Source organism: Marmota marmota, unplaced genomic scaffold (genome assembly GCF_001458135.2).
Source record: "Marmota marmota marmota unplaced genomic scaffold, marMar, whole genome shotgun sequence".
Taxonomy (NCBI): domain Eukaryota; kingdom Metazoa; phylum Chordata; class Mammalia; order Rodentia; family Sciuridae; genus Marmota; species Marmota marmota.
The window spans coordinates 15,768,563-15,795,001 of NW_026000229.1; the positions used below are offsets into that span (position 1 = coordinate 15,768,563).

Genomic DNA, 26,439 nt, shown 5'->3' on the forward strand with positions numbered 1-26,439 from the left:
CAAAACAAATGCTTAAACTATAAATAAATGTGTTTTAATTAATGCAAAAGATGATAAGTGGGCCATGGAATGGAGGAAAGGCCAGAAACAAAAACTATATGTAGGGGGCTGGGGTTGTGGCTCAGCAGTAGAGTGCTTGCCTAGCAAGTGCGAGGCCCTGGGTTCGATCCTCGGCGCCACATTTAAATTAATTAATTAATTAATTAAAGGTATTGTGTAAACGACAACTAAAAAAACTATATGTAAATAGAATGGAATATGAGATAACAAAAGTTATCAAACCAGTTGGGAATGAGAATATTTTTGTTGGGATAATTAGCTGTCCATTTGGGGGAAAGTCAGATTCCTACCTCACATTGAACAAAAATAAATTTAAAAAGCCTTAGATGGATTAGACATTGAAGTACAAAGAAAGATGTTTTTAAAATGATATTTTTATCATTTTGGTGTGAAGAGACAAACCTTGGAACACATAAAGAATGAAAAGATTTGACCACATAAAAATGTTAATGCCATATGTAATGAAAATTAATAACACAACTATAGAAAAAATAAGTTGTATCATCTAGGCAGTGGGATTATAGATGTTTAAAAACATGTTTTCATACAAAAGTCTTTTTAAAAAAATAGTTATAGAGGGCTGGGGTTGTGGCTCAGCGGTAGAGCACTTGCCTCGAATGTGTGAGGCTCTGGGTTCAATCCTCAGCACCACACAAAAATAAATAAACAAAATAAAGGTATTGTGTCCATCTGCAACTACTTAAAAAAGTGGTGTTTTTTTTTCAGTTGTGAATGGACACAATACCTTTATTTTGTTTATTTATTTTTATGTGGTGCTGAGGATCAAACCCAGTGCCTCACGTGTGCTAGGCAAGTGCTGTACTGCTAAGCTACAACCCCAGTCCCACAAAAATCTTTATCTACCATATTTTCTTACATATTAGTGTAGCCAGAAAAAAATTTAACTTTTACATTAGTATCCTCAGAAATGAAAACTAATGAGCATGTGTCTTTGAAATCTAGATTATTGTGGAAAATAATAAAATGTAATTCTAATGGTGTCTTAGTCTGGAAGATCAAGGAGGAAAGAAAACAGGAAGGAAAATAAAACAATAAATGAAGAGTCAAAGTCCTCTAAGTTGCCTTACTAAATGGGGATATATCTTGCTGGAAGTAAAAAAATTATTTCTTAAAAATTAATCTCTAGCCTGCTTACTCAAAGTAGGACTCTTTGTATAATTGGTTGGGTTTTTTTTTGTTTTGTTTTGTTTTTTGTCCCCAGAAGTTGTTCATTAATCATTTGGGTAGTTAGGTGGTAGTGTTTCCTCTACCTTAGAGAAGACTTTTTAAATAATTTTAAATATGAAGGAAATTAAGCTTATAATTATGTCCTTAGGATCAAAGTTCTGATCGTACCAGTCTTTCTTCAGTGGGAGCCCAGGATTCCGAATCTACCTCTTTGACAGATGAAGATATCTGCCATGAGTTGGAAGGAGCTGCTTCCTCCCAAGAGAGCAGTGCCACTTCAGGGACCAAGGGAATTGATCTCAGTCGAGCAAGCCTGGAAAGTTCTGCCTCCCTAGAAGGTTTGTCCAAACAGTCCTGTTTGATTGGCAGTACCTTTACTGTTTTTCTTTATGATTTAATTTGTTCTTCAACTTTTTAAAAACCTGAAAGAAAAATGATAAAAGCCAAGGCACTTTTAGAGAAGACTAGTTTCCATTCCCACCCCTCATACAATTCTCTTCCTACCTTTCATTGTTTTTTTTAAAAAATGTAAGTATAAGTGGTTTTTTATATATCCTTATTACTTTCCTATCTTCTCATTCAAAAGGTAACTATAAATTCTTTCCCACCCATCACTTGTCTTCACTTAACTTAACCTAAAGATCATTCCATATCATTACATAGTGGTGTTCCTCCTTCATTCTTACAGCTGCATAGTTTATCATATGTGGTTGTATCAGTTTATTTTAACTACTTCCCTATTTATCGACATTAAATTTCCAGTCTTTGTAATGCTATTGTATATACATATTATAGTAATTAAATTATGTACATATATATATACACACACACACATATATCATGTTATATTTTTGCAAGTGCATATTGTTAATTGTCATTCATAAGAACTCTCTTCTGAAAAAGTATAAGAGAATCTAGTGTTTAGTATAATTTCCTATCCCCTCTATTTCTTTTGAACTGGTAGTTTATACCATTACATTTTGCACTGAGAAAGATTTTTTACATTATTGTTGTTTCTGAATTATTTTTAATATTTTGAACAGAAAATATCAATTTTATCAGAGAATTTATGGAAATAGAAGATTCTTGCTGGGGTTATGGCTCAGTCGTAGAGTGCTTGCCTGGCATGGGTGAGGCACTGGGTTCAATTCTCATCACCACATATAAATAAGTAAATAAAATAAAGCTCCATCAACAACTAAAAATATATATGTATAATTTTTTAAAAAATTCTTATATCCTTTCTCATCAATTTTAATGGTTTTGCTGTTTGTTTTTTAATAATGAACAGGATCCCTGTCAAAGTTTGCCTTACCTGGGAAATCAGAAATGACATCTTCCCTGAACACGAGTAATGCAAATATCTTCCAGAACTATGCAATGGAGGTATACAATTTTATTCAAGAGTATCTTTTTGTGTTACTTTATAAAATGTACATTTCTCAAGTATTGATGATCCTGGTATAGTAATAAAAGTTTAATATGTAGCATCTGAAATTTTATTTTTTATTTTNAGTTGTAGTTTTGTGGATTGGTTTCTGTGTCCTCTATTCTGTACCATTGGTCCACCCGCCTGTTTTGGTACCAGTACCATGCTGTTTTTGTTACTGTTGCTCTGTAGTATAGTTTGAAGTCTGGTATCGCTATACCGCCTGAGCATCTGAAATTTTAGAAAACATATCTCACCTGAACAAAGTTGAAATCCAGTTTTTGGATATTCATTATTTCATATTGTTGAAGTCATATTACTTTATTAGGGCAGTTCCATTCTTTCTTTGAGATTTTCAGCATACATAAATATTTTCCTTTTTGGCATTTTATTCATTCCTTGTTATATGTATTCTCTTTGAACATTTATGTCACATTGTAAACTCTACCAATTTTGCTGTGCAAGCAAACTTTGATGAGAGTGCAGGAAGCTCTTTTGGCACTCAGTTGTCAGCTTCTTCCATCATGGTTTTTCATCTTCTGTGTCAGTTCGATGTGGATCTCTATCTCTGCAGGGTATGCTCCTATGTCCCATTTTCTTACAATAAAAAGTTATGCTTTTATACTTTAAAACTCTTCCCTAACTTTTCTGTAAAAATTATAGTAATTAAATTATGTTTGTGAGTGTGGCTGCTGTTTCATGCTAGGTTCCATAAAGAAATTTGTATATAGCTGGAAGACAAATGATGAGCATTGATGTTGCCATTTACAAAGTTTCTGAGGCTTCGGGAATTTATGAAATTTATAAATGTAATTTCGACATTTATAGTTATCTACTGTTGAGCTTGTTAAACTGTATAGTGATAGACTAGGCTTGTTTTTTGTTTAATTCCTAATTTGATACCCTTATACACTTAGATGTTACAACCAGGTCAAATTACTTTATAGCTTTCTGAGTCCTTTCAATCACTTTACTTACTATAAACCAGTACAAATTTGTGGACCAGTACTGGTTCAGTGACCATACTTTTGAGTAGCACTGATGTATAATTACAGATATCTATTTGGGGTATTCGCAGATTAATGCTTTAATTTACTTTTCCATGATAAAATTATAGCTAATTTTATAAAAATGATAATGGAAAAAAATGCTCACTTCAATACAAGTTTCTTTTATAGGCAAAATTTTGGAATGAATTTAGCTGAAATAATTAAAGATGAGCATGGTATATAATACACTGAATATAGTCCATTTCTTGTTTGTAATGTTTGGATACTTACTTTATAAAATGCTATCTTCTCCCCTAGGTTCTCATCTCAAGTTGTTCTCGATGTAGAACTTGTGATTGTCTCGTCCATGATGAGGAAATCATGGCTGGCTGGACAGCAGATGATTCAAATCTCAATACTACCTGCCCATTCTGTGGCAATCTTTTCTTACCTTTTCTGAATATTGAAATAAGAGATTTAAGACGACCTGGAAGGTAATAATAAGCTTTTTCCACCCCTTTATATTTAAGTATCATGTCTCCAAGGTTATCTCACTTCTTCAATTCATATTCCAGATACTTTTTGAAATCAAGCCCCTCTACAGAAAGTACCCACTTTCCATCTTCCTTTTCAAGTCAGGCAAAGCAGACTTGCATTTCACCATCAGCTTCTGGTCTTGACACATCTGCTATCTCTGTTCAAGGGAATTTTGATCTAAATAGGTAAGTATGATTATGAGGAACTAGGATTTTTTTTTTTTGTACTGGGGCTTATTATGTTGTTGCACAGGCTGGTTTCAAACTTATGGGCTAAGGTTATCTGCCTGCCTGCCTCGGCCTCCCATGTAGCTGGGACTAGAGGCATACACCACCAGGACCAATTAAAACTGTGTTTTAACAACATATATTACACGTTTGGGATGTGTGACAGATTAATTAGCTGAGCATTTCAAGGTTTAAATTTCTGTGAAAAATAAATTTATAATCTTAAGTTCTTATATCTAGAATTAAAATTTCCTAATGGCCTAAATATTTAAATATTGAGTTTTGCTATGGCTACGCTTTATAAACCTCCAGAGTTTAAGTTATGTGTACATATGATAGTGTTTACTAGTATTTTAAAGATAAAAAATATGTAGAACCCTTGAAGTTTAGAATGATCATCTTTTTCATGTCTCCATCTCTTCATAAATTAAGACAATACTAGCTTATACTTTGGAATACTTAATTTTCTACTTAGGAGAATTAATTATTTGTTAAAAGATTTGGAACTGATATAAGAACTATAAAATCAAAATTTATACTATTATTATATTAAACCTAATATAAGTAACCTACACTCAAATATAGAAACTGATTCTATTTTGCATAAGTGCCAACTAACCCACAAAAAAACTGAACAGGTAAAGTCTTATTGGTACTTGCATGTGCCAAAAAATAACTGTATGGTATTGGCAGGCTAACATAACCTATTTGGTCATAAATATTTAAGACAGTAAAACCAAAAATCTATGCATATATTTTCTTTTATCATAGATCTGTTGTGTCCCTTATCTTTGTCTTTTATCCACTTGTGATTGCTGAAAGAACAAGTGTCCATTTCCTCTATTTGGCATCCCTAATGGCTAGTGTGGTTCCTGCTGTATAAAAGTTGTCCACTAAGGGGTTGGGGATGTAGCTCAATGGTACAGCACTTACCTAGCATGTATGAGGCACTGGGTTTAATCCTCAGCAAAATAAATAAATTAAATAAAGGTCCATCAACCACTACAATTTTAAAATATTTTTTTAAAAAGTTGTCCACTAAATGTTTTGAACAAATGAATGAATCTTGGATATTTAATATTCACTTGCTATAAAGGAAAATATGTGTGACTACTACAGTAGTAGTCACATTAAAATATCCCATTTTAAAAGCCCAAATAACATTTCTTTTGATTTATTGTGCTATGTTCAGTTCTGATTCTAAAGAAAAGAACATGGTTCTTCTAAATGAAATCAAGTAAATCTAGCCACTGATCTGATTTTTCTTCTTTTTTTTCAATACCCAAGCAAATCTAAACTGGAGGAAAATTCCTGTGCCCGAAGTATTCAGATTCCTGCTAATAAATCAAAAACAGCTATATCAAAATGTCCAATATTTCCAATGGCCAGAAGTATTAGTACTTATGGCACCTTGGACAAAGAAGATACTGGAAGACAGAAGCTATTTCCTACGGGCAGCCTGCCAGCTACTTTACAAGGAGCAACAGTATGTATTTTGGGTTTTTTTAAATTTGGAAATGGATCATTTACATATGATTTTGTTCTCCTTGTCCTGAAGAACCTTATTAACTTTAGTTTTATCATTGTCATGGAAGAGTCTTATCCCACGATAGAATTATATTACCTTTCTACTAATCTGGAAATCATTGACAGATATTTTTTTACAAATAGTTTATCATTTATTATATTTATCATTTATGGTTTTTATTTATTCAACAGGATTCTTTAGGATTAGAATGGCATCTTCCAAGTCCAGATCCTGTCACTGTTCCATATCTTAGTCCATTAGTGGTATGGAAAGAACTTGAGAGCTTATTGGAAAATGAAGGTGATCATGCAATAACAGTGGCAGACTTTGTGGACCATCATCCTATTGTTTTTTGGAACCTGGTGTGGTATTTTAGACGTCTCGACTTGCCCAGTAACTTACCTGGATTGATTCTTTCTTCTGAGCATTGTAATAAGTATTCGAAGGTATGAGAATAAAAATTAAAAGGCACTGCTACTGTCAACTGCATAATGTTTGCATATTGCTTGGTAAAAAGTAAGGTTCATTATTATGAGAAGTATTTTTAATAACCATCTAAATCATTAGAAAAGTAGGATTGTCTTAGTTGCTTGCCTTTACAAATAATTTTTTCTTACAGTCTAGCAGTGAGACAAAGTCATGGTTTTTAGCTTTCTAAACTTTACAGAAAATGTGCTTGAATTTCTGTTATTACTTCAAGAATAGATTGAAAGCAACTCTCATGAGAAGGGTTTGTGAGTTAGCCCCATTCAAATCTCATACCCCCTTCAAAAACAAGCCTAATAATTTTTTTAGGAGGATGTCTATAATTCATATTCAAGCATGTGCTACCATTCTCTTTGTTCCTTTACTCTTAATTTTTGCTTAATAGGCAGTGAATTTTTTATATGTTCATTTATTTATTTAACTTTTTTTGTGATGCTGAGGATCAAACCCATGGCCTCACATATGCTAGGAAGCACTCTGCCCCTGAGCTACATCCCCAGCCTCCATTGACATCTTTTCTTTTTTTTTTTAGATATAGATTTTTATTTATTTATATATATAAAATATATATAATATACATTTTATACATATTAAAATATATGGTATATTTAGTTATATATTATATATATTTTTATATATTATATATATATATTAGTTGTTGATGGACTTCTTTACTTTAGTCATTTATTTATATGCCATGCTGAGAATCGAACCCAGTGCCTCTCACATGCTAGGCAAATGCTCTACTGCTGAGCTACAACCCAAGCCCTGGACACAATATCTTTATTTTATTTATTTATTTTTTTATGAGGTGCTTAGGTTCTAACCCAGTGCCTCCCATGTGCTAGGTGAGCACTCTACCACTGAGCTACAACTCCAGCTCTCCATTGATATCATTTTTTAGACCTTTACTTTTATTTATTTGTTTTTATGTGGTGCTGAGGATTGAACCCAGTGCCTCACACATGCCAGGCAAATGCTCTACCACTGAACCACCATCCCAGCTCTGATACCTTTGATATATTGTTTGTGTTTTTTACCTTTTAGTATGCTGTCACTATCGCTAAAGTCAAGAACTTTATCTTTTCCCTTTTGTATTTCTTGTATTTCACATCTATTAAGTACAGGTACTCTGATTTTTCCAGTACATCATAAATGGAAGGCAAAAAATGGTAGCTCAGTCATAATTATCTGGGCAAGGGGTGTAGACTATCAAAAATAGAACTCCTGAGGCTGGAGATATAATCTAATGGTAAAGTGCTTACTTAGCACATGGGAGGCCCTGGGTTTGATCCCCCCACATTACAAAAGAAGAAGAAGAAAGGAAGAAAGGAATGGAACTCCTGGATTCATCTTTCTATAGACTTTGGGACTCATGAGGAGGGAGAAGATTAGTCCTTCATGGAACCCTTTCTCATTTATCTCAAATACTTTGTAAAATCTTTACTTTAGAAATCATTAGCTTCAAGCCAAGCATGGTAGCACATGCCTGTAATCCCAGCAACTCAGGAAGCTAGGGCAGGAGGATCACAGGTTCAAGGCCAGCCTCACAATTTAGGGAGGCCCTAAGTGACTCAGTGAGACCCCAATTCAAAAATAAAAAATAAAAAGGGCTGGGGGGGGCTGGAGTTATGGCTCAGCGGTAGAGCGCTCGCCTAGCACGTGCGAGGAGCTGGGTTCAATCCTTGGCACCACATAAAAATAAACAAATAAAATAAAGGTATTGTGCCCAACTATAACTAAAAAAATATTTTTAAAAAAAAGGGCTGGGGATATGGCTCAATGGTAAAGTGCTCCTGGGTTCAATCACCAGTACCAAAAAAGAAAAGAAAAGAAATTGTTAGTTTCTCTATGCAACATGTCTTCCTTCAGGAGATATCAAATACATACAAATCAATCATTTTCTGTATTTTTTTCTCCTGCACACTTAAAACCTAAACAAAAATTTATGATGATTTTATAAAATACTTATAAAAAATTACCATTTAAGGATCACTAATGAATATTTTTTACTTTACAACACAGATTCCTCGCCACTGTATGTCTGAAGATAGTAAATATGTTTTAATACAAATGTTATGGGACAATATGAAATTACATCAGGATCCAGGGCAGCCTTTGTACATCCTCTGGAATGCCCACAGTAAGTGCTATAATAGAATGCAGACTTCACTCATGAGAGAGTAATCACTACTTAATTTAAATAGCCTAATTTTACATATAACTGACTTATTTCACTGTACAACTTTTTGTCTTACAGGTCAAAATCGTACTCTTTTGTTTGAGAGTGAGTGTTAAATTTGATTTTTTTAGTGCTACCTTCTATGTAGGTCCAATTTTACATGATTTGGTTTTGTTTTTTGAGTGGTGCTGTGTATGTGCTAGAGGGGTTGGTTATGTTTTGTACCATTTGGCTTTTAGCACATTGCTTGTCCCAGTTATTTTTTATTTGTTTTCATCCTTGGCTGCTAATTTCCTTCAGGGGCTGTATTAAAGGAAATTACTTTGGGTTGTCCGTCTGAAACCACAGAAACTTCCAGTCTATTTTTGTCATTATTTGTCTTCTTTTTCCTTTTTTTGCTCTCTTCATTTGTAGATTTCTATTCTTTTATCTATTGCCCTTAAATTTATTTTTAGTGCTTTGTAACTTCTTCAACAGCTGTCAGTTACTATTTAATTTCTTCTTTCTACATGGAACATTTCCTTCATCTACTCTTGTTCTTTTACAGCCCAGAAGTATCCAATGGTTCATTTATTACAAAAAAATGATAACTCATTTAACCAGGAACTATTGAAAAGTATGGTAAAAAGCATTAAAATGAATGATGTCTATGGACCAATGAGTCAGATTTTAGAGACACTCAATAAGTGTCCACATTTTAAAAGACAGAGGTAAGTTATTCCCTTAAACGAACATATTCCTCTAAGCAATCACACCTTATTTGCCTAGTAATTTTTAGACTATATCATGTTTATGTTAATATAAATATTTTTGTAGAGAACATATAAACTATATGGATATTAATATTTTCTTCATGCTTTTTATTTCCTAGGAGTTTATACAGAGAAATACTATTTCTTTCACTTGTGGCACTGGGAAGAGAAAACATTGATATAGGTAATTCAGTATAAAAAATAATATATGACATTTACATGATGCAGTACAATTTTCAGTGTTTTCTATTGGTAGTCTTAATTTGTTCTAATAATAAAAAAAAAATTGTTTCTTTGATTTTTATCTATTGTAAAGGTACTTTGATATTCTGGTAATGGTAGTATTAATAAAGATAAATAATAAAAGTAATGTAGCAAGTACTTTCCATGTATTATCTCATGTAATTCTCCCAAAAATCCTATGAGAAATGGGTACGAGTATCATTTTCATATTGTTGAAAACACTGAAGGGCTCAGGTGAAGTAGCTTAATCTCACATTTCACAATACATAATAGAGCTATATTTTAACCAAACAGTCTTAGTTTTCAATCCAAGGCTTTAAGTAATGTGTCCTATCACTGATAACATGAGGCTTATTCAGAAAGAATGTAAAGTAGTTAAATATATATTTTAGGAGATTTTAAACTTTTTTGATTGGTCATATCCTTCTCCCAATTATTGTTTTTTGTTTGTTTTTTCGAGATGGGAGCTTGCTATGTTGTCTAAACCCCTGGCTCTAGCAATCCTCTTGCCTCGACTTTCTGAGTACTGCGACTATTGGTCTGCACCTCTGCACCTGACTAGCTTAACATCTTAAGTTTCTACTTCCAAATCCTAAGAAAAGAAAGCAAGGAAGAAAAAAGAAGGAAAGAGAAAACATTAGTGGCAGATTTAGTGCTAGATTTAATTTAAATAGCTGTCAGTCATTGAGAGACTCAAGTAGAGTTTTGGCATTCTGTTTGAAAAGTTATAATGTTGCAAATAGTATGATGAAAAGGATAATTGATCCACATAATTCATCTTATAGGAGTGGTTGGTTTCTGAGTTGGGTGCCCTACATAAACCCACTCATTATTTAAAAGAATATATAGTGGGTCATGATTCTCTTAGGTGATTGTACACTAGTCTTAACAAAAACAAATTACTTTTTAGCATCAGCACTTCGTTTAACTTTTAAAAAATATTTTTAGCTATAGCTAACACAGTATATTTATTTTTTTATGTAGTTCTGAGAATTGAACCCAGTGCCCCAAACATGCTAGGCAAGTGTTCTATCATTGAGCCCCAACCCCAGCCCACATCATTTAACTTTTAAAATGCCACAGCCATTGATTAGTGCCATCAGTCTTGATGACGATATATATAATAAGCATATGCACCATTACAAGTAACTTAATCAAATGGAGCATGATGAGAAAGCAAGGGCTCTCCCCTGGTGCTGGCCTTCCATCAGTTCACTAAGGATTGGGTAAAAAAGCAGAAGTTAGCAAGTGAAGAGGGCAGCTGAATGCTACTGTCCCTAATTGGGTGTCTCAAGGGTTTATCAGATGCCATCTAGCCAGAAATGACTGTACCACCAGAGATTGTCAGCCATCATGCCAGGAGATTATAGAATTTGACAGCAAAGGTATATATGGGTGAAATGGCAAGTATCTTACAGAATGAAATTATTAGATGAGTGTGTTATTTTAAGTGAACATTTTAAGAACAAAGACTCATTTAGTTAGAAATTAATCTGCTTATTTAGAAAATAAGAATGGGAAATTAACTTACACGAAAATGTCCTTAAAAGTTAGCTTTAATTCAACCTATATAGAGATCAATATTTAGTATCATTTAAAAAAAAAAAGTATGACCCAGAGAATTATAATCAGGGAACATTCTACTTAGAAGTCACATTAAGTTGCTGATCACTTAACTGAAATAAAGTTGGGAATCTTGAGAGAAATTCTGATAGATATGTAAAAATTATTGAAAATCAAGGAATATTTGAAGGAAGTGTAGTTTATTTAACCTGTAACATTCTTTGTAAGCAAATATTGTATGAATGTGCCAAACTGCCCTTTCTGCTAAAAAGAGAAATAGGATGAATAGGTTCAAATCGCAACCAGGGCACTTTGAGCAGAATGATATGAATGTCTGTTTTTTACATTAATGATTGTGAAACACTGGAGAGTATTAAAAATAAGAAATTTGACAAGTGATTCTAAAGTTCAGCTGGAAAACTAATATAGGAATAGGCTAGAATAAATATATAGTAAAGGAAATAATAAGGGAATTGAATGGTATAGAAGAAAATGTCTAATTAACACACAAGAAAAAAGTGATGGAAAAATTAAGATGACATGGGAAAAATAGAAAAATTGCACATATAAATCCTTCTTTTTTTTAAGTTGTAGATGGACACAATAACTTTATTTATTTATTTTTTATGTGGTGCTGAGGATTGAACCCAGTGCCTCACACGTGCTAGGCAAGTGCTATACCATTGAGCCACAACCCAAGCCCCATAAATCCTTCTTTATCAGTAATTTCATTAAATGTAAGTTGACCAAACTCTTCAACTAAAGGGCAGATCTTCTAGAAGAATGAATTTTAGACTGGGTGTTACTTGGGAGGCAATAAAAACATAATCAAACAAAAATAGATTAAATTGGACATCATTAAAATTAAAATCATGGGCTGGGGTTATAGCTCAGTGGTTAAGCACTTGCCTCACATGCTCGAGGCATTGAATTCGATCCTCAGCACCAGATAAAAAAATAAATAAGGTCCTGGGGTTCTGGCTCAGTGGTGGAGCACTTTCCTCATATAGATAAGGCACTGAGTTCAATCCTACAACTACAACAAAATAAAAGTATTTTTAAAAAATTAAAATCATGTGTGCATTAAAGAACAGTATCAGAAAAGTAAAAATATAACCTACAGAATAAGAGAAAATATTTGCATTATGTCTGATAAAGGCTTAGTAATCAGTATAAATAAAGAACTTTTATACCTTGACATTAAAAACAATCCACTTTAGGGGCTGGAATTGCAGCTCAGTGGTAGAGTGCCTTCCTCACAGGGTAAGGCACCGGGTTGGATCCTCAGCACCACATAAAAAGTAAATAAATAAAAATATTGTGTCCATCTACAACTAGAAAAAAATTTTTTTTAATTTTAAAAAGCAATACACGGGCTGGGGATGTGGCTCAAGCGGTAGCGCGCTCGCCTGGCATGCGTGCGGCCCGGGTTCGATCCTCAGCACCACATACAAACAAAGATGTTGTGTCCGCCGAGAAATAAAAAATAAATAAAAAAAAATAAAAAATAAAAAATAAAATAAAATAAAAAGCAATACACTTTAAAACTTGACTAAGTATTTTAACAGACATTTCTCCAAAGATGTAGGAATGACTAATAAACACAAGAAAAGATGCTTAACATCTTTAGTCATTAGGAAAATGAAAATCAAAACCACAATTACATACCACTTCACATCTTCTAGGATAGCTGTTGTGAGAAAAACAGAAAATAACAAGTATCAGCAAGGATGTGGAGAAACTGGGACCCTCATTTGTTGCTGTGGGAATATAAAATTATGTAGCTACTGTAGAAACAGTTTTTTTTTATTTCTTCAAGATGTTCAACATAGAGTTATGACCTGACAGTTCCATCCTAGATGTATATACTCAAGAGAATTGAAAACATATATTCTTTATAGAAACTTCTACATGAATGTTCATAGCAACATTAAATAAATAATAGCCCCAAAAGTGGAAAAATCCACATATACATCACCTGATGAATGAATAAACAAAATGTAACATAATAAATGATAGAATATTATCTATAAAAAGATATGAACCAGGTTATAGTGGTGCACACCTGTAATCCCAGCAGCTCAGGAGCCTGAGACAGGAGGATCGAGAGTTCAAAGCCAGCCTCAGCAAAAGCTAGGTGCTAAGCAACTCAGTGAGACCCTGTCTCTAAATAAAATACAAAATAAGACTGGGGATGTGGCTCGGTGGTCAAGTGCCCCTGAGTTCAATTCCCCAGTACCAAAAAAAAGAAATGAAACGAAATACTGATACATGCTACCACATGGATTAACCTTGAAAACAGACTTAGTAGAAGAAGTCAGACATAAAAGACCATATACTGTATGTACGATTAGGTTTATAATGAAATGTCCAAAATGGACAAATCTGTGGTGATAGAAAGTAGATTAGTGGTTTCCAGGGCCTAGGAGGAGGGGTGGATGGGAAAAGTTTGCTAACTGCTATGAGTTTTCTTTTGGGTGAGATGAAATGATCTAGAATTAGATAATGGTGATTATTGTACAATCCTGTGAATATATCCCAAAAAACTGGCCTTTACACTTAAAATTGGTAAATTGTATGGTGTGTGAATTATATCTCAATTTTTAAAAGGTAATCTGATAATAAAAGGAATATTCAGAAAATGTTATTTAAAGAATCATTAGAGGATTTACCTTTATAGAAGCTCCTGTAATTATAGCAAGGTGATGCTAGCACAGGGAGAGCTAGAAAACTCAATAGGACAGAATAGAGTCTAGAAATAGACAAAAATATCTGTGAGAATATAAGATAAAATCATGATAATATGATAAAATCACTTAGGAAAGGCAGTCAATTATATAGTGTTGAAAGAATCATTCTAGCCACTAAGGAAAGAAGCTGAAACTTGTCAAAATGAGGCAGAGTGTTATTTTAACTCAGCCTTTTAACTATGATGATAAAAAGAATTCCAAGAAAAGATCATTTTTACCATTCCTTTATTCTCTACCCAGTACAAGCCCAGGACGTGTTCAGGTCTTTCCCTAGCCCTCTGCCAAAGGTGATTTCATTGAATGTTCAGAGAAATCTGGACTGCCAAGCTGGAGAGGCTTACTTGCTCATGCAGTTGGCTCTGAACTCAAACCGCCTCTGTGGGCACCATTGTGGTACTGTGTCAGGAGGGGGAAGATGTTCTGTTGTCTGTTGTCTCCCTAAATCAAAAATATGGAACCTGAGTAATACTCAGATTATGCATACCTCATTTGGATCTCTGAAGGGCAGATTTTTCCCCAGTGTGTGTTAAAAATTGGTAAGATAGCATAATTTCTACACAGAAATGTTTAACAGAAACTTCTAAACCCATGTTCTCCCTTTTTCACATGTGAATTGTCCTCTGCACAAGAAGTTCACAGGCCATAGAATAATGTCCTTAATAATAAAGTCACAGTCTACTAGCTCCATCTATTTCCCGTGAGAAATAAAGGGGCAAAAATCATTGCATGATGTCAGAAGATACTTGGATTTTTTTCCCAAGGGTATCCCATAATAGGAAGTTTAGGGCACATAAACCAAAATAAATTTCTGTTGGGGCAGAAAATTAAATGTAAAAATTTAAACCATAAAAGTTAAGAAAATATGGATAATTTTTTTTCTCTATTCTGGTGGGAGAATACCATTACTTATTCTTCCTGTGTTTATTGAGAATGAAAATTAAGGTACAAAAAATTGTATATGGTATTTTGTTTTAAATTTTGTGCTTGGTAAAATTAAAATTGGTCTATGCAATCTAGCTCTAAAATACTATGGACTTTAAGGTCTCCTGGGAGCTCTAGCCTTGAAATTTGTGGTACTTCAGATAGCAGATTATCTAGAGATTCCTTGTTAGCACCAAATTCTGTGGTTCTGTAGTATTATGGAAACTTGATTATTGTCTGTTTCAGACGTAAGTTTTTTATAGCTTTGTTTGTTCGTGAATTTTTACAGATGCATTTGACAAAGAATATAAAATGGCATATGATCGTCTCACACCTAGTCAAGTCAAGAGTACACACAACTGTGATAGACCACCAAGTACGGGAGTGATGGAATGTCGAAAAACCTTTGGAGAACCTTATCTATAAGATGTGTGTGTGTGTGTGTGTGTGTGTGTACATTCAGTATATATTGTATAGTTATTGTACAAAGTAATTTCATTTTTAGACTCTAAACATTTTTTCTCCAATTTTTGAGAATGCAATTGTAAATGGTTCAGAAAGTTCAGAGCACTTCTGTACTGAATGTTTTCAGAAGAGGATAGTAACAAATAGGGAGAGAACCACTTTGTTTCCCATTTCTTTTCTCTTTAACTTCCTGTAATAAGTAATTAAGTATTTTTGCAATGACAAAATCTCTTAACAAAATTGGTTGCCATAAAATATGACAACTGTCTTATGATTTCTCTTAGAAGAGACAGAAAAATCATGTATGGAACCTAAACAGAAATGTAAGATTAAAGTATGTTTTGTTTTCATAGACTCTTCAAATGTTTTGACCATGAAGTTGTATTATACATATTTTAAATTGTTTATAGTAAGTTGATATTTTTTTAATTTTTAAATTTAATATAGCAAAGTTAAAATGAATTTAAACTTATGAAGCAAGTGTTTATTTTCCTTGTCTGCTGTTATTTGAAGTATTTAGTACAACTGCAGATCTCTATATGTATATGTATATCTATATCTATATATATATATTTTATTACTTGGGAAAATTAAATTTTAAAATGTTAGTACTAGGTCAGTGTCCTCCTAGGATTGCATATTAGCACCGTAGGCCTGACTACAGTCAGTGTGTCCTGGCAAGGATGGTGTACACTGGCCAGACTGACTCATTGAGCAGAGATTCACCAGACCGTGATTCCAAAATCTCTTCTATTGCTGATATATACATACAGGACACAGAGAAAGTGGCTCACAATGCAAATATCAACTTAAATTTTAATATTCTATGTGAAAACTTATATTGGGAAATATGAAAGACAATTGACTATTCCAAATTTTACCTTATTTTAATATCTAAATATTGGAGATGTAAATTGTACTATAAAATATTTATCTGATATATGAATTACTGAGGTATTCTGTTAATACTATATATAAATATTCAAAGTATTTTTTCAACAGTAGAAAAATAATAACCCTCTAAAAATACAGCCAAGTAGAATTTCCCATATTGAGGAACTTAGCTTTTCAACCAGCTTCAGAATCTGAAGTTTGTGGAATCTAAAAATGCAGAAATCAGATAATAATAAATTGACTGTTTAAATACCATGAGTATTAAATTGACTTTTGAAAATATATTTTTAGCCACATTATTTCTAGTATCTTTTTCTTTGGGTAATTTCTGGTAAGGAAAAAGCATCCTTTGGCTGTTAGAATTATTTATAGATTTTTCAATATGTGTGTGTACATATTTGCATAGATTGCCATTAATGAAGGAAGTTTCTAGTCAGTTTTAAAGAAGTAAAATGGATGGTCCTAAATTGGATGTGTAAAGCCAATAGAGTTCATGACACTCTGAAACATCTTGGAGTCCTGAGACTTAGATCAACCACAGAAAAACTACTTTTTGATCTCATGCCATTAGTGAATAGCACCAAGCTGAAACATTTCACAGCTTTTCTACTCTGACAGTAATGGAGTTTAAAAATGCAAAACATTAGTTCAATTAGTTTGACACTGAACTTGCTTACTTGAAAAATCTGGTGCTATACATATATCTGCCTTCCTTTCATTGTTGTTTTTGTTTGTTTGCTTGTTTGTTACTGGGATTGAACTCGGGCACTTTACCGCTGAGCCACATTCCTAGCCCTTTTTTATTTTTTGTTTTGAGACAGGGCCTGGCTAAATTGCTTATGGTCTCATTAAATTGCTGAGCCTGACCTCAAATTTTCGATCCTCTTGCTTCAGCCTCTCAGATTGCTGGGATTATAGTGGGATTACAGACGTGTGCCATAATGCCCAGTTGCCTCTCCTTTGTAAATACCACTCCAGTTTTATTCTTCTTTACTATTTAAATCTAAGCTTTACATTCTGTGTGAGTCTTTTGGTTCTTTAAATCATTTGAAAGTTGTCAACTGACACAGATGTTTGATAGAGGAGGCTTTGGCATGGTAGTAAATATCTCTCCAAACAGGATTCTGAGGTTCATTCTCTTCTGGGTTTTGTTGTTTTTATTCTCTTCCAAGAACATTTGCACTGTTGTTTACTTAATACCAACAATATGAAGGAATCATAGTTTATAGATTTCAAATATCTTGACAGAAAGGAGTGAGACAGAACCCATTCTTGATAGTTTACTCATTTGGAAAAGTGAATATAATTTTTATCTCCTCCCCCCCACTCTGATTTTGTTTCTACTTTTAGATAAATTTGTATCTCCCCTACTTTTAATCCCTAGGGATTATTATTGCAGAAAGACAGTTTTTAAAAATAAAACCTAAAACATAAACAGAAAATGGTAAACCCTGCTCCAAAGAATATTAAAATAGGGATCATCCTTTAAAATAACTCTGTACAAAGGTTTTTCGGTTTTCTGTTTGACCATACATTTTAGGGAATCGTGGCCAATCATGTTGGACAGAGATGCCCTTTTACTATGTTATCTCTTATTTTCTTATACTTAGTTTTGTTTATATGTTTAAATTGTGGAAAATAAACCATGCTTTGTGCTTGTATAATCTGTTTATTACCCTCCTCTCATTATGTTTGAATGTCACACATTTGTATTTTATATTGTATTTTAGATCTTCAAATTTTTCCTTCTCTTGCCACACAGGGAATTATGCAGCTGTTCATCTTGATTTATCCTTATTCAGACTTTTCTGGAATTTTTTCTTTAAAGCCCTAAAACCGCCAGCTTATTTTGTTATAAGATTTTCTAATCTGTCTCCCCATTTTCATATGTAGAAAATAATCCTGGAAAATGTAGATTAAACGTTTAGGCAGTACATACTTATTTTTACTTTATGCTGATGATTATTATTACACTTTAGTGCAACTAACAAATGTTGGCTGAGTGTATATAGAAATTTTGTGGAAAGAAAACATTTATTTGGTAGTATCCAGTAAGTACTTCAGCTTTATTTTTATTTTTTTCCACTAGAACTTAAGAGCTACTATTAGGTACTTTAAATCAGACAAAAGGGGAAAGAGCAGGCTGCCTCTTTGAGAGGGTCTTTGGCCATCATGCCAGAGTTAGTGTATGTTCTGCCTCTTCCTATTTTGTTAAAGCACTAGACTTTATTTCAGAATTTAGCAGCTGCATACCAAGTTACTTTAATATCCTTAGTACTTTGTACTACCTGGCTTCAAAGAAAGCACATTTGCTGGCTAAATTATTTTTGTTTACAAAGTAGTAGTATACTAACCAACAAGGAATTTTCATCTCTGATTCCAAAAGTCTGTGTGCTTGTGCTTACACTCCTAAATGGTAATAGACTTCTGATAAAGGTATTGTTGCCTTTCCACAATTGCTATTACTTTGGATGGCTCCCTCCTTTTGTATTTAAAATTTTTTCTTATCAAATGTGATACTGTAATAAAAACCATTGGAGCAACTGATAGACTTTTCCATAAATCAAGTCCTCTAGATTTTGTTTTATCACAGCAACAACCTAAAGACCAGAATGTACCTTCTGTTGTATAGACAGTCTTGGCCCAGGATATCCTGCCAGGCCCTGGTGGTACCCTGGGGATGATCAGACCTGCTTATGAGCACTCTCTTTGCATCTTTCATAACAGCCAGTCATAGAACACATTGCAGGCTGAACCTGCAGGGCAACAAAAAAGGAATCAGAGCCAAAGGTATTTATTGGCATTTAAAGTCAATAAAAGTATAGTAACCACCTAAATACATATAATTTTCAAATATCTGGAATAAATTCCTTTTTTATTTACATACAGAATCCTAACCCATTTAATTAGAAAGAATTTCACATTTTTTGAAATCTGGCTCAAACCTGTTGCCAAGACCATCAAGTAAATGCAACCCTAAGGGGAATGAAGAAAGTCATCCATGGCACAGCCATGAGTATCTCAATTGTCTTCCAGTTGAGATACTCATGTGGGAACACTTAAGGCTTTCTAGGCTGAATGAATGACCAAGAATTTGTCCCAGGTAACTATACAGATTATTTGCATATCAAATGAGAGGATCGGGGCTGGGGATGTGGCTCAAGTGGTAGCGCGCTCGCCTGGCATGCGTGCGGCCCGGGTTCGATCCTCAGCACCACATACAAACAAAGATGTTGTGTCCACCGAAAAATAAATAAATATTTAAAAAAAAAAAATGAGAGGATCATCTCAATATTTTCTTGACATTTTAAGATGGTACTTTCTTTAAAAGCATGATTTTTATTCAACTGAAGATTTGTAAATGTGTGACAGAAATTTTAATTTCCAAGCATAACAAATTAATCTTTTAGAAGTTACATGAGTTTTCCATCTCCCTGGAATTTTCTTTTTCTCTTACCCGGTGAATTTCTACTCATTTGCCAATACCCAGATTTCATCTCTTATAACTTAGTTCTGTCATAATGTGAAGTGACCAGAACTTTCTTGGTAGGCAAAGGGATGCCAGAAGTCCAGCAAACTAGGGAAAGATAATTATGTAATTGGAGTTCATTTTAATTATTAAATGGCTATCTCAGCACTTTATTGTAAAAGACCATTTCACTGTTCATCTCTCCTCATTAAGTCCGATGAAAAACATCAGATCCAGGCTGTCAGCAAGGAGGTGACTTCCTTGAGGTTAGCTGGACTTGGCTATAGACACCAGGTTGGCACCCAGAATTTTGATATTGGGATGTCCCTTCCTATTCCTGGTCCCTCATAAATGGAGACTCCACAGTGTGGCCCCATCAAGAATGAGATTAATTAATTTAAGAATATAGAATTTCGTATTCATTAGTCTTCTCTTGAGCATTCTGCTTATATGATCTTAAGACAAGGATGAGCCCATCCATGTTTGTAAAACAAAATACCACTGGGACTCATAATTTTTACTAAATTTTTAATAAAAATTACTTTCAAATCATGGGAGTCCTGAAGTAGTGAAGCAATTAATTAAATGAAGCAGCTCATCTTTAAAAATGTAGTTTTTTGAACACCTTAGCCCTCCCACACCAAAATAACTGATCTTTTTTTCCCACATCACATCCGTCCTGCTATCTTCTTGCTTTAATGAATCAGTCATTCCTCCTGTTTGTAATTGAAGCCATATTTGCCATCATAAGTTAGTCACCCAAGCTCATTTTGCTCTGATACCAGTAAAGTTATTTCTAACATGCCCCTTAACAATGCTAGTAAAAGCAGTAACCAGTGGCTTAATATACAAGCATATCAAATTCCACATAAGTCGTGTAACCACAAAATTTTTAAAAAAGTACAAGTGTCCTTTACATTAGCTACAACATGTTGTTATTGTGGCAAGCATTTCCCCTTTGTAAATTGCCTTAAGATCCACTTGTGAACCACACAAGAAATCAGTCTAGCCTTACAATCCTATCTAGGTTGACAAAAAAAAAAAATAGCATTGCCCCACTGGATCTCTTACTTTATAAACCATATTTGGCTCTACTGACTTTGGGCTCTTTAGGATTACATCCCTTGCTGGGTACGCTGGCATATGCCTATAACCCCAGCAGCTCAGGAGGCTGAGGCAGGCGGATCACAAGTTCAAAGTCAGCCTCAGCAACTTAGCAAGGCCCTAAGCAACTCAATGAGACCCTATCTCTAAATAAAATACAAAAAGGAGCTGGGGATGTGGCTCAGTGGGAAAGTGCCCCTGTGTTCAATCCCCAGTACCTGACCCCCACATACACAAAAAAAATATTACATCCCTTTTCACTCACTAGTGACCATTGCCACTGTAAAACATGCTGGAGGGGCAGAGCCAGGGCAGCTGAATGTCAACCCCTCAAAGTGACTACTGATAGAGATAATTCAAATTTGGGTTTTCTAACAAGAACATATTTTTAAATAGCCCTTAAAGTAGTTTTCCTTCTCTAATCTCCACTCTTCCCAATTCAAGAGCAAATTATAAATTTTCATTTCTCAGGCTGCTTCCTGTTGTAATTTCACTTTTCAGAAATGTAACAATAAAAGCTAATGCTTTCTTTTAAAGCTAGAAAAATGCTGGTGTACATTTTACTGGACTATGATGTAGAATGAGAATTGATTTCTATTATTTTTCCCCGTAGCCTTAACTCCTTAAACTCAGTAACTGAACATATAATTACTGCAAGCCTGATAAAACTTCGCATCTGAACAGAAAAAGGGCACATAGCAAACTGTAGTGTGTGCTTGGAGCAGAGCCAAGAGAGTGAGGTGTAGACCCCCATCTACATCTTTAAACCCGTGGCTCTTCAGGAATGATCAGGGAACTATGAACAAGGGACCTTTTCTTATTTCTGCTGTGCATGTCTCAACCCCAGTCCCCAGTTCTTTAATTTAGAAGACATTCTGGCTTCAGGGTTCCTTCTGCAGCCTCCACGAGAGATAAGTCTTCCTGAGAAAGAGGTGGGAACTCCACTCCTCCAGAGGTGAGGTTCTTGACCCACAATGAGCTTCAAGGATAAGGCTCAGTCCCAAATCACATTCCCATCAGAGAATCCGGACTATTCAGTTCACTCTCCTCCATCATGTTCATTCTTTTATTAATATAACAGGTACAACAACTTCTGGCACAATCTTATCTATGTCCATTGTGAATACAATGACTGACTCAGATAGATACAGGACAGGATATGATTCGATCCTCTAACATCACACTGATTATCAGGAATACAAAGTAAAGAAGGAACATTGTGAAGCCCAGGATCTTGTTCATTCTCCATTTGCATAATGCAATTGAAGAGATCACAAACAGGAGCATGAGAAAAAGCAAAACAATTGCACAAAACAAGCCATTGCTGCTGACTGGCACAGGCTGCAATCCATTGATAAGACAGAAAAGCAGCCAAGGAACAGGCAAGCTGCAAGATTAAAGAAATATTGTGAACATTCTTAATGTTTATAATAATTCCGTATACTTAATTAGTATTTTACAGTTTACTAAGCACTTATTTTTTTCACACATAACAAAAAAAGAAACTATGAAATAGAGCGGAAATTATTAGCCCCAATTCAAAGTGAGGAAACTAAGGCTTGGGGAAATTAAAGTGCTTGTCCAAGGATTCACAGCTAATGATTGGGAAAATCTGGATTAGAACACTGCTCTGAGTTAGAACTTTATTTTCTTTCCTGTATGCTTTCTACCTTCTATATGACTAACACAGATCAATTGAATCTCTAAATTTTTAAAAATCTTTTCTTAATTTTTTTATTTAGTCGTTGATAGACCTTCATTTTATTCATATGTGGTGCTGAGAATCGAACCCAGTGCCTCAAACATGCTAGGCAAGTGGTCTACCACTGAGGCACAACCCCTGACTCTCTTAAATTTTTATGACTAAAGCCTATGTCAGGATAAAGTTTCTTTAAATTCTTTAGGGGGCTCTCCTAGGCCTCTTTGCCACTGTCTGCCATCCCATTCCAATACGCATGTACACATTCAATTTATTTCTATGTATGTATCAAACTCAGGGCTTCATGCCTGCTAGGCAAGCACTTCACAATTCAAATTAAAGGGAATCACATCCAGGCCAGGATTGGGGAAATGGAAATAACGCTCTGCTCTGATGAGGTCAGGAGGACAGGGAAGAGGATGGGAACAGGAGGAAGAAGGAATTGCTTGTTTATGCAAAATGCTTTTTAGAGACTGGGCTAGCAGGAATCCAAATGCAAATGAGCTGGAATATCAAGAAGTGAAAAGTTTCCTTCCAACCCGTCTGCAAACTTGGATACCTGTGTTGGACTGTTTGTAATGGAATGGAGTGAGCTTCATTTTTCACTTCATCTGTCAATTCTAGTCAGTTACATTTCCAACAGCGCTAAAGTTCTGTGAACCCTTTTTTTGGGCTGTGATGATGAAGGAAGGATACTTTGTTGCCTTGTAGAAACAACAACTGTGCACGCCCTTTTATTCGCGTGTAATGAATGAAGCAGAAAACCAGCAAACAGCCGCGCAGGGATTTCCAGTTTTACTTCACATGCCTTGGAAAGGAACATCGCCACTCACCCGACAGTGATATCAAATATGTTACTACCCACAGAGCTGGATACAGCCATGTCTCCCAGGCCTTTCCGAGCAACAATCACACTGGTGATGAGGTCAGGAATTGATGTGCCAGCTGCCAGGATTGTCAAACCCATGATCTCTTCAGAAATCCCCATTGTTTCGCCAACCTAGTAAACCAGCAACAGTAATGAGAAACCACGGCAAGAGTCTGGGAAAACCCACAGAGCCTTCACAGCACCAACCCCAGACTACTCTGTGCAGGGGGAGCCCCTTCCAAGGAGCTCAGTGCACGCCCTCCATCTGAGCAAGGGATGGGTGGCCACAGGGAGAGAGCGAGGCCCTGCTCATCTCCAAGTTGAACTACCAGCTCCGCCCTTGCCTTCACTCCAACTATAGCACGTCTACCTTGCCCAAAGGGCTGCTTCTCCAAATATCTGTTTACCTCAGCATTTCCAGAAAACACAGACCTCTGCCGTTGCCAGGAACCAAATTAGAGGCCGCAGACGGGCGTATGGCACAAGCCCTATTGGCAGCCGAGGGAGGGGAGAAAAGCTTGCAGAGGTTTACAGCTCTGGAACGACGATTCCAAGCCAGACGGAAAAGCCCTGGGTACGGGGACCAGGACTGGGAAGAAGCCAGACAGCCAGCAAAACTGAGCTGGCTGTCAGAGTGTGAGGGATTTCCCCAGGAGGAGAGAGGTGCACCGCGTGACAGAAAAAGTAGGGAAGAAGGCTAATAAGACATGATCGCTGGAGTGGAGAGGCTTTCTGTGCTAGGATGAATACCACACGAAACAAAAGCTGGGTGCCCACCACAATCAGATGTCTGTACTTTTAAACCTTTAGAAACAACATAGAAACTACATAAATTCACTTGTTCCTTGATATTCCCTGGGTACTGGAAATTAATCTTGAGAGGAAAAAGTGCCCTTGGGAGCTGCTGGTGCAAGACTGGAGCTCCTGCCCTTCACTTACCTGGTGAGCCCACCACACCATGAGGTAGGAGAACATGGCTATCCAAATGATGGATCCCAGGAAGGTGATAACAAAAAGCTTTTTAGACTCCTGTTTTAAAAGGAAGAGAAAAAAAGGCTAAAGGTCTTTGGCCCTCCTGAGGGAGCCCCAGGGTCGGTGCCAAGGTCTGGTGGAAGTGATGGGAGGGTCTGGAGACCAGAGTAGGACTGAGGCGTTGTCTCCAGTGAGCGCCTTGAGGTGGATGGGCAAGAAGGTGAGCGCAGGGGAGTCCAGCCAGGAAGGCACTCAACAGTCACCAAACTCAAGAGCTATTTGCTTGCCCTCGATCCAGATCCATCAGGACATCTCGTTTGGCTTTTGCAATCTCACCCTGCCCCATCCTCTCTGGACCCAAAGACAGAAAATGGACTCTCTTTGAGTAGAACACGTTAGTCAGTTCCTTCTCTACAAATAGAAACACTGGGTAGGAATATCAGTATCCACCCTGAGTTTTCAAAAAATCCCATGGAAACATGATACAGTGGCATCATTCCTAAATAATAAATCAAGAATCAGGAATTAAGGAGACTAGATCACACTATTTACAGGGACACTGATTATGAGGGACAAAAGGCACGTGTGAAGTCTAGGGGCCCCCAATCCCAGTGGTATGTCACCTAGGCATGGTCTCCCTCCAGAGCTGCAGTCATGTCGCACATCCTTGCAGTGGTGGAACCCTGCCAACCTCTCCCTCCCCTTGAGTATGAGCCCTGGGACCTAGAGGCCCCACAGCCCATGGACAGGCAGCCTGAGGTACAGCTGGGCACTCACCTGCCTTCGGACATCAGGCACCGTCAGCCACAGTGGGAGCACGATGGGCAGGAGGAAGAGGTAAATGGCCTGCTTCTGCCTGGTCTCAGGCCAGTCCAGGGACAGAGGCTCCTCCTTTTCCTCCTCCTCTTCCTCCTCCTCCTCCTCATCCTCCTCCTCATCCTCCTCCTCCTCTTCACTATCCCCTCCATCACTTCCCCCTTCATCATCTGCACCTTTCTCATTTTGGGCTTCATCTTGATTTTCAGCATTGACTTCTTGGGCTCCAGTTTCACCTTTGTCACCTTTCATGTCACCATCTTCTGCTTGGTTTTCACCTCCACCTTTGGGTTCATCTTCTTTTTCTTCTGCTTCAGTTTTGCCATCACCTCCACTTTTCTTAGTTCCTTGTTCACCAGGAGCTTTACCCTCTTCACCTGTCATTTCACCTGTGTTCTCGGCTCCAGCGGCACCTTCCTGCAATCCAAGGCCAACAGATTAATGTGTGGTGAGAGCTCTGCTTGTCCTCCTTCCCCACTCCTCCCCATTTGTGGTTTTTCTTCTCAGGCTGCGTGCGTCTGAACACTTAAGTAGGAGAAAACTAGAGCAACCATTCAGCAAAATTCCCCTCCCAATATTCCTAACCATGGTGGTCTAGCTTTTTTTTTTAATATTTTTTCTAGTTGTAGATGGACACAATATCTTTTAAAAATTTTTTTAAATTTGTAGATGGACACACAATATCTTTATTTATTTTTATGTGGCACTGAGGATCGAACCCAGTGCCTCACATAATGCGAAGCAAGTACTCTACCACTGAACCACAACCCCAGTCCCCAGCTTTTATTTGGTCGTTTCCAGTGATGGAGATTTCACCACCTAAAACAGCTTCTGTCATCTTTAACAGTTCTTATTGGTTTGAAGCTCATGTTTGCATCAAAATTCCATACCAGCGCCATCTCTGCATGCAGGTTTACTCTTTGGAGCAATACAGAGCAAGCCTAGTGCCCGTCCAAGAGACAACTCTCTTCTCTGGTTTAAAGATCCCCAGGTCTTTCTATCATCACCCTGCCCCTGGTGCTATAGCCTACAGACTGCTCCACAACTTGATGAACTCATTCCATTTAGCTCTACCCCAGAAGGGGGACATCCAAAACTGAACACAGAACACACATACAGTGGAACAAGACTACCACCTCCCTTGTCTTAGATACTAGGCCTCTATAAATGCCGCCTCGTATATAGCATGATATCTTTGGTGGTAACAACACATTGTGGAGTCTACTAGATCTCCTAAGTTGTTATATTACTTTATATGATACCTATCTACTGACCTTTTTTTTTTTTTTTTTTTTTT

At 36.0% G+C, this 26,439-nt stretch overlaps 2 protein-coding genes across 11 annotated transcripts in view; one reads left to right on the top strand and one right to left on the bottom strand.

The window, feature by feature from the left end:
• The window catches only part of Dennd4a (DENN domain containing 4A), a 126,204-nt gene extending 108,329 nt beyond the window's left edge, over positions 1-17,875 (top strand). For 7 of the 10 annotated variants that reach the window (XM_048793118.1, XM_048793117.1, XM_048793119.1 and 4 more), the window contains 11 exons: positions 1,397-1,586; positions 2,540-2,634; positions 3,985-4,160; positions 4,242-4,388; positions 5,718-5,916; positions 6,150-6,404; positions 8,470-8,587; positions 8,705-8,731; positions 9,174-9,336; positions 9,498-9,562; positions 15,145-17,875. In XM_048793118.1, the coding sequence (XP_048649075.1) occupies positions 1,397-1,586; positions 2,540-2,634; positions 3,985-4,160; positions 4,242-4,388; positions 5,718-5,916; positions 6,150-6,404; positions 8,470-8,587; positions 8,705-8,731; positions 9,174-9,336; positions 9,498-9,562; positions 15,145-15,281 (1,572 nt within the window). In that variant the 3' untranslated portion in view covers positions 15,282-17,875. The remainder of the gene's footprint in view (positions 1-1,396; positions 1,587-2,539; positions 2,635-3,984; positions 4,161-4,241; positions 4,389-5,717; positions 5,917-6,149; positions 6,405-8,469; positions 8,588-8,704; positions 8,732-9,173; positions 9,337-9,497; positions 9,563-15,144) is intronic. The other 3 variants (XM_048793120.1, XM_015480518.2, XM_015480520.2) reach the window with 1 other exon arrangement.
• A 3,958-nt stretch (positions 17,876-21,833) lies between these two features.
• The window catches only part of Slc24a1 (solute carrier family 24 member 1), a 48,237-nt gene continuing 43,631 nt past the window's right edge, over positions 21,834-26,439 (bottom strand). The window contains exons 5-8 of the mRNA XM_015480516.2: positions 25,104-25,559; positions 24,294-24,383; positions 23,320-23,486; positions 21,834-22,174 (exon numbers count right to left, since the gene is read on the bottom strand). Of these exons, the coding sequence (XP_015336002.1) occupies positions 21,925-22,174; positions 23,320-23,486; positions 24,294-24,383; positions 25,104-25,559 (963 nt within the window). The 3' untranslated portion in view covers positions 21,834-21,924. The remainder of the gene's footprint in view (positions 22,175-23,319; positions 23,487-24,293; positions 24,384-25,103; positions 25,560-26,439) is intronic.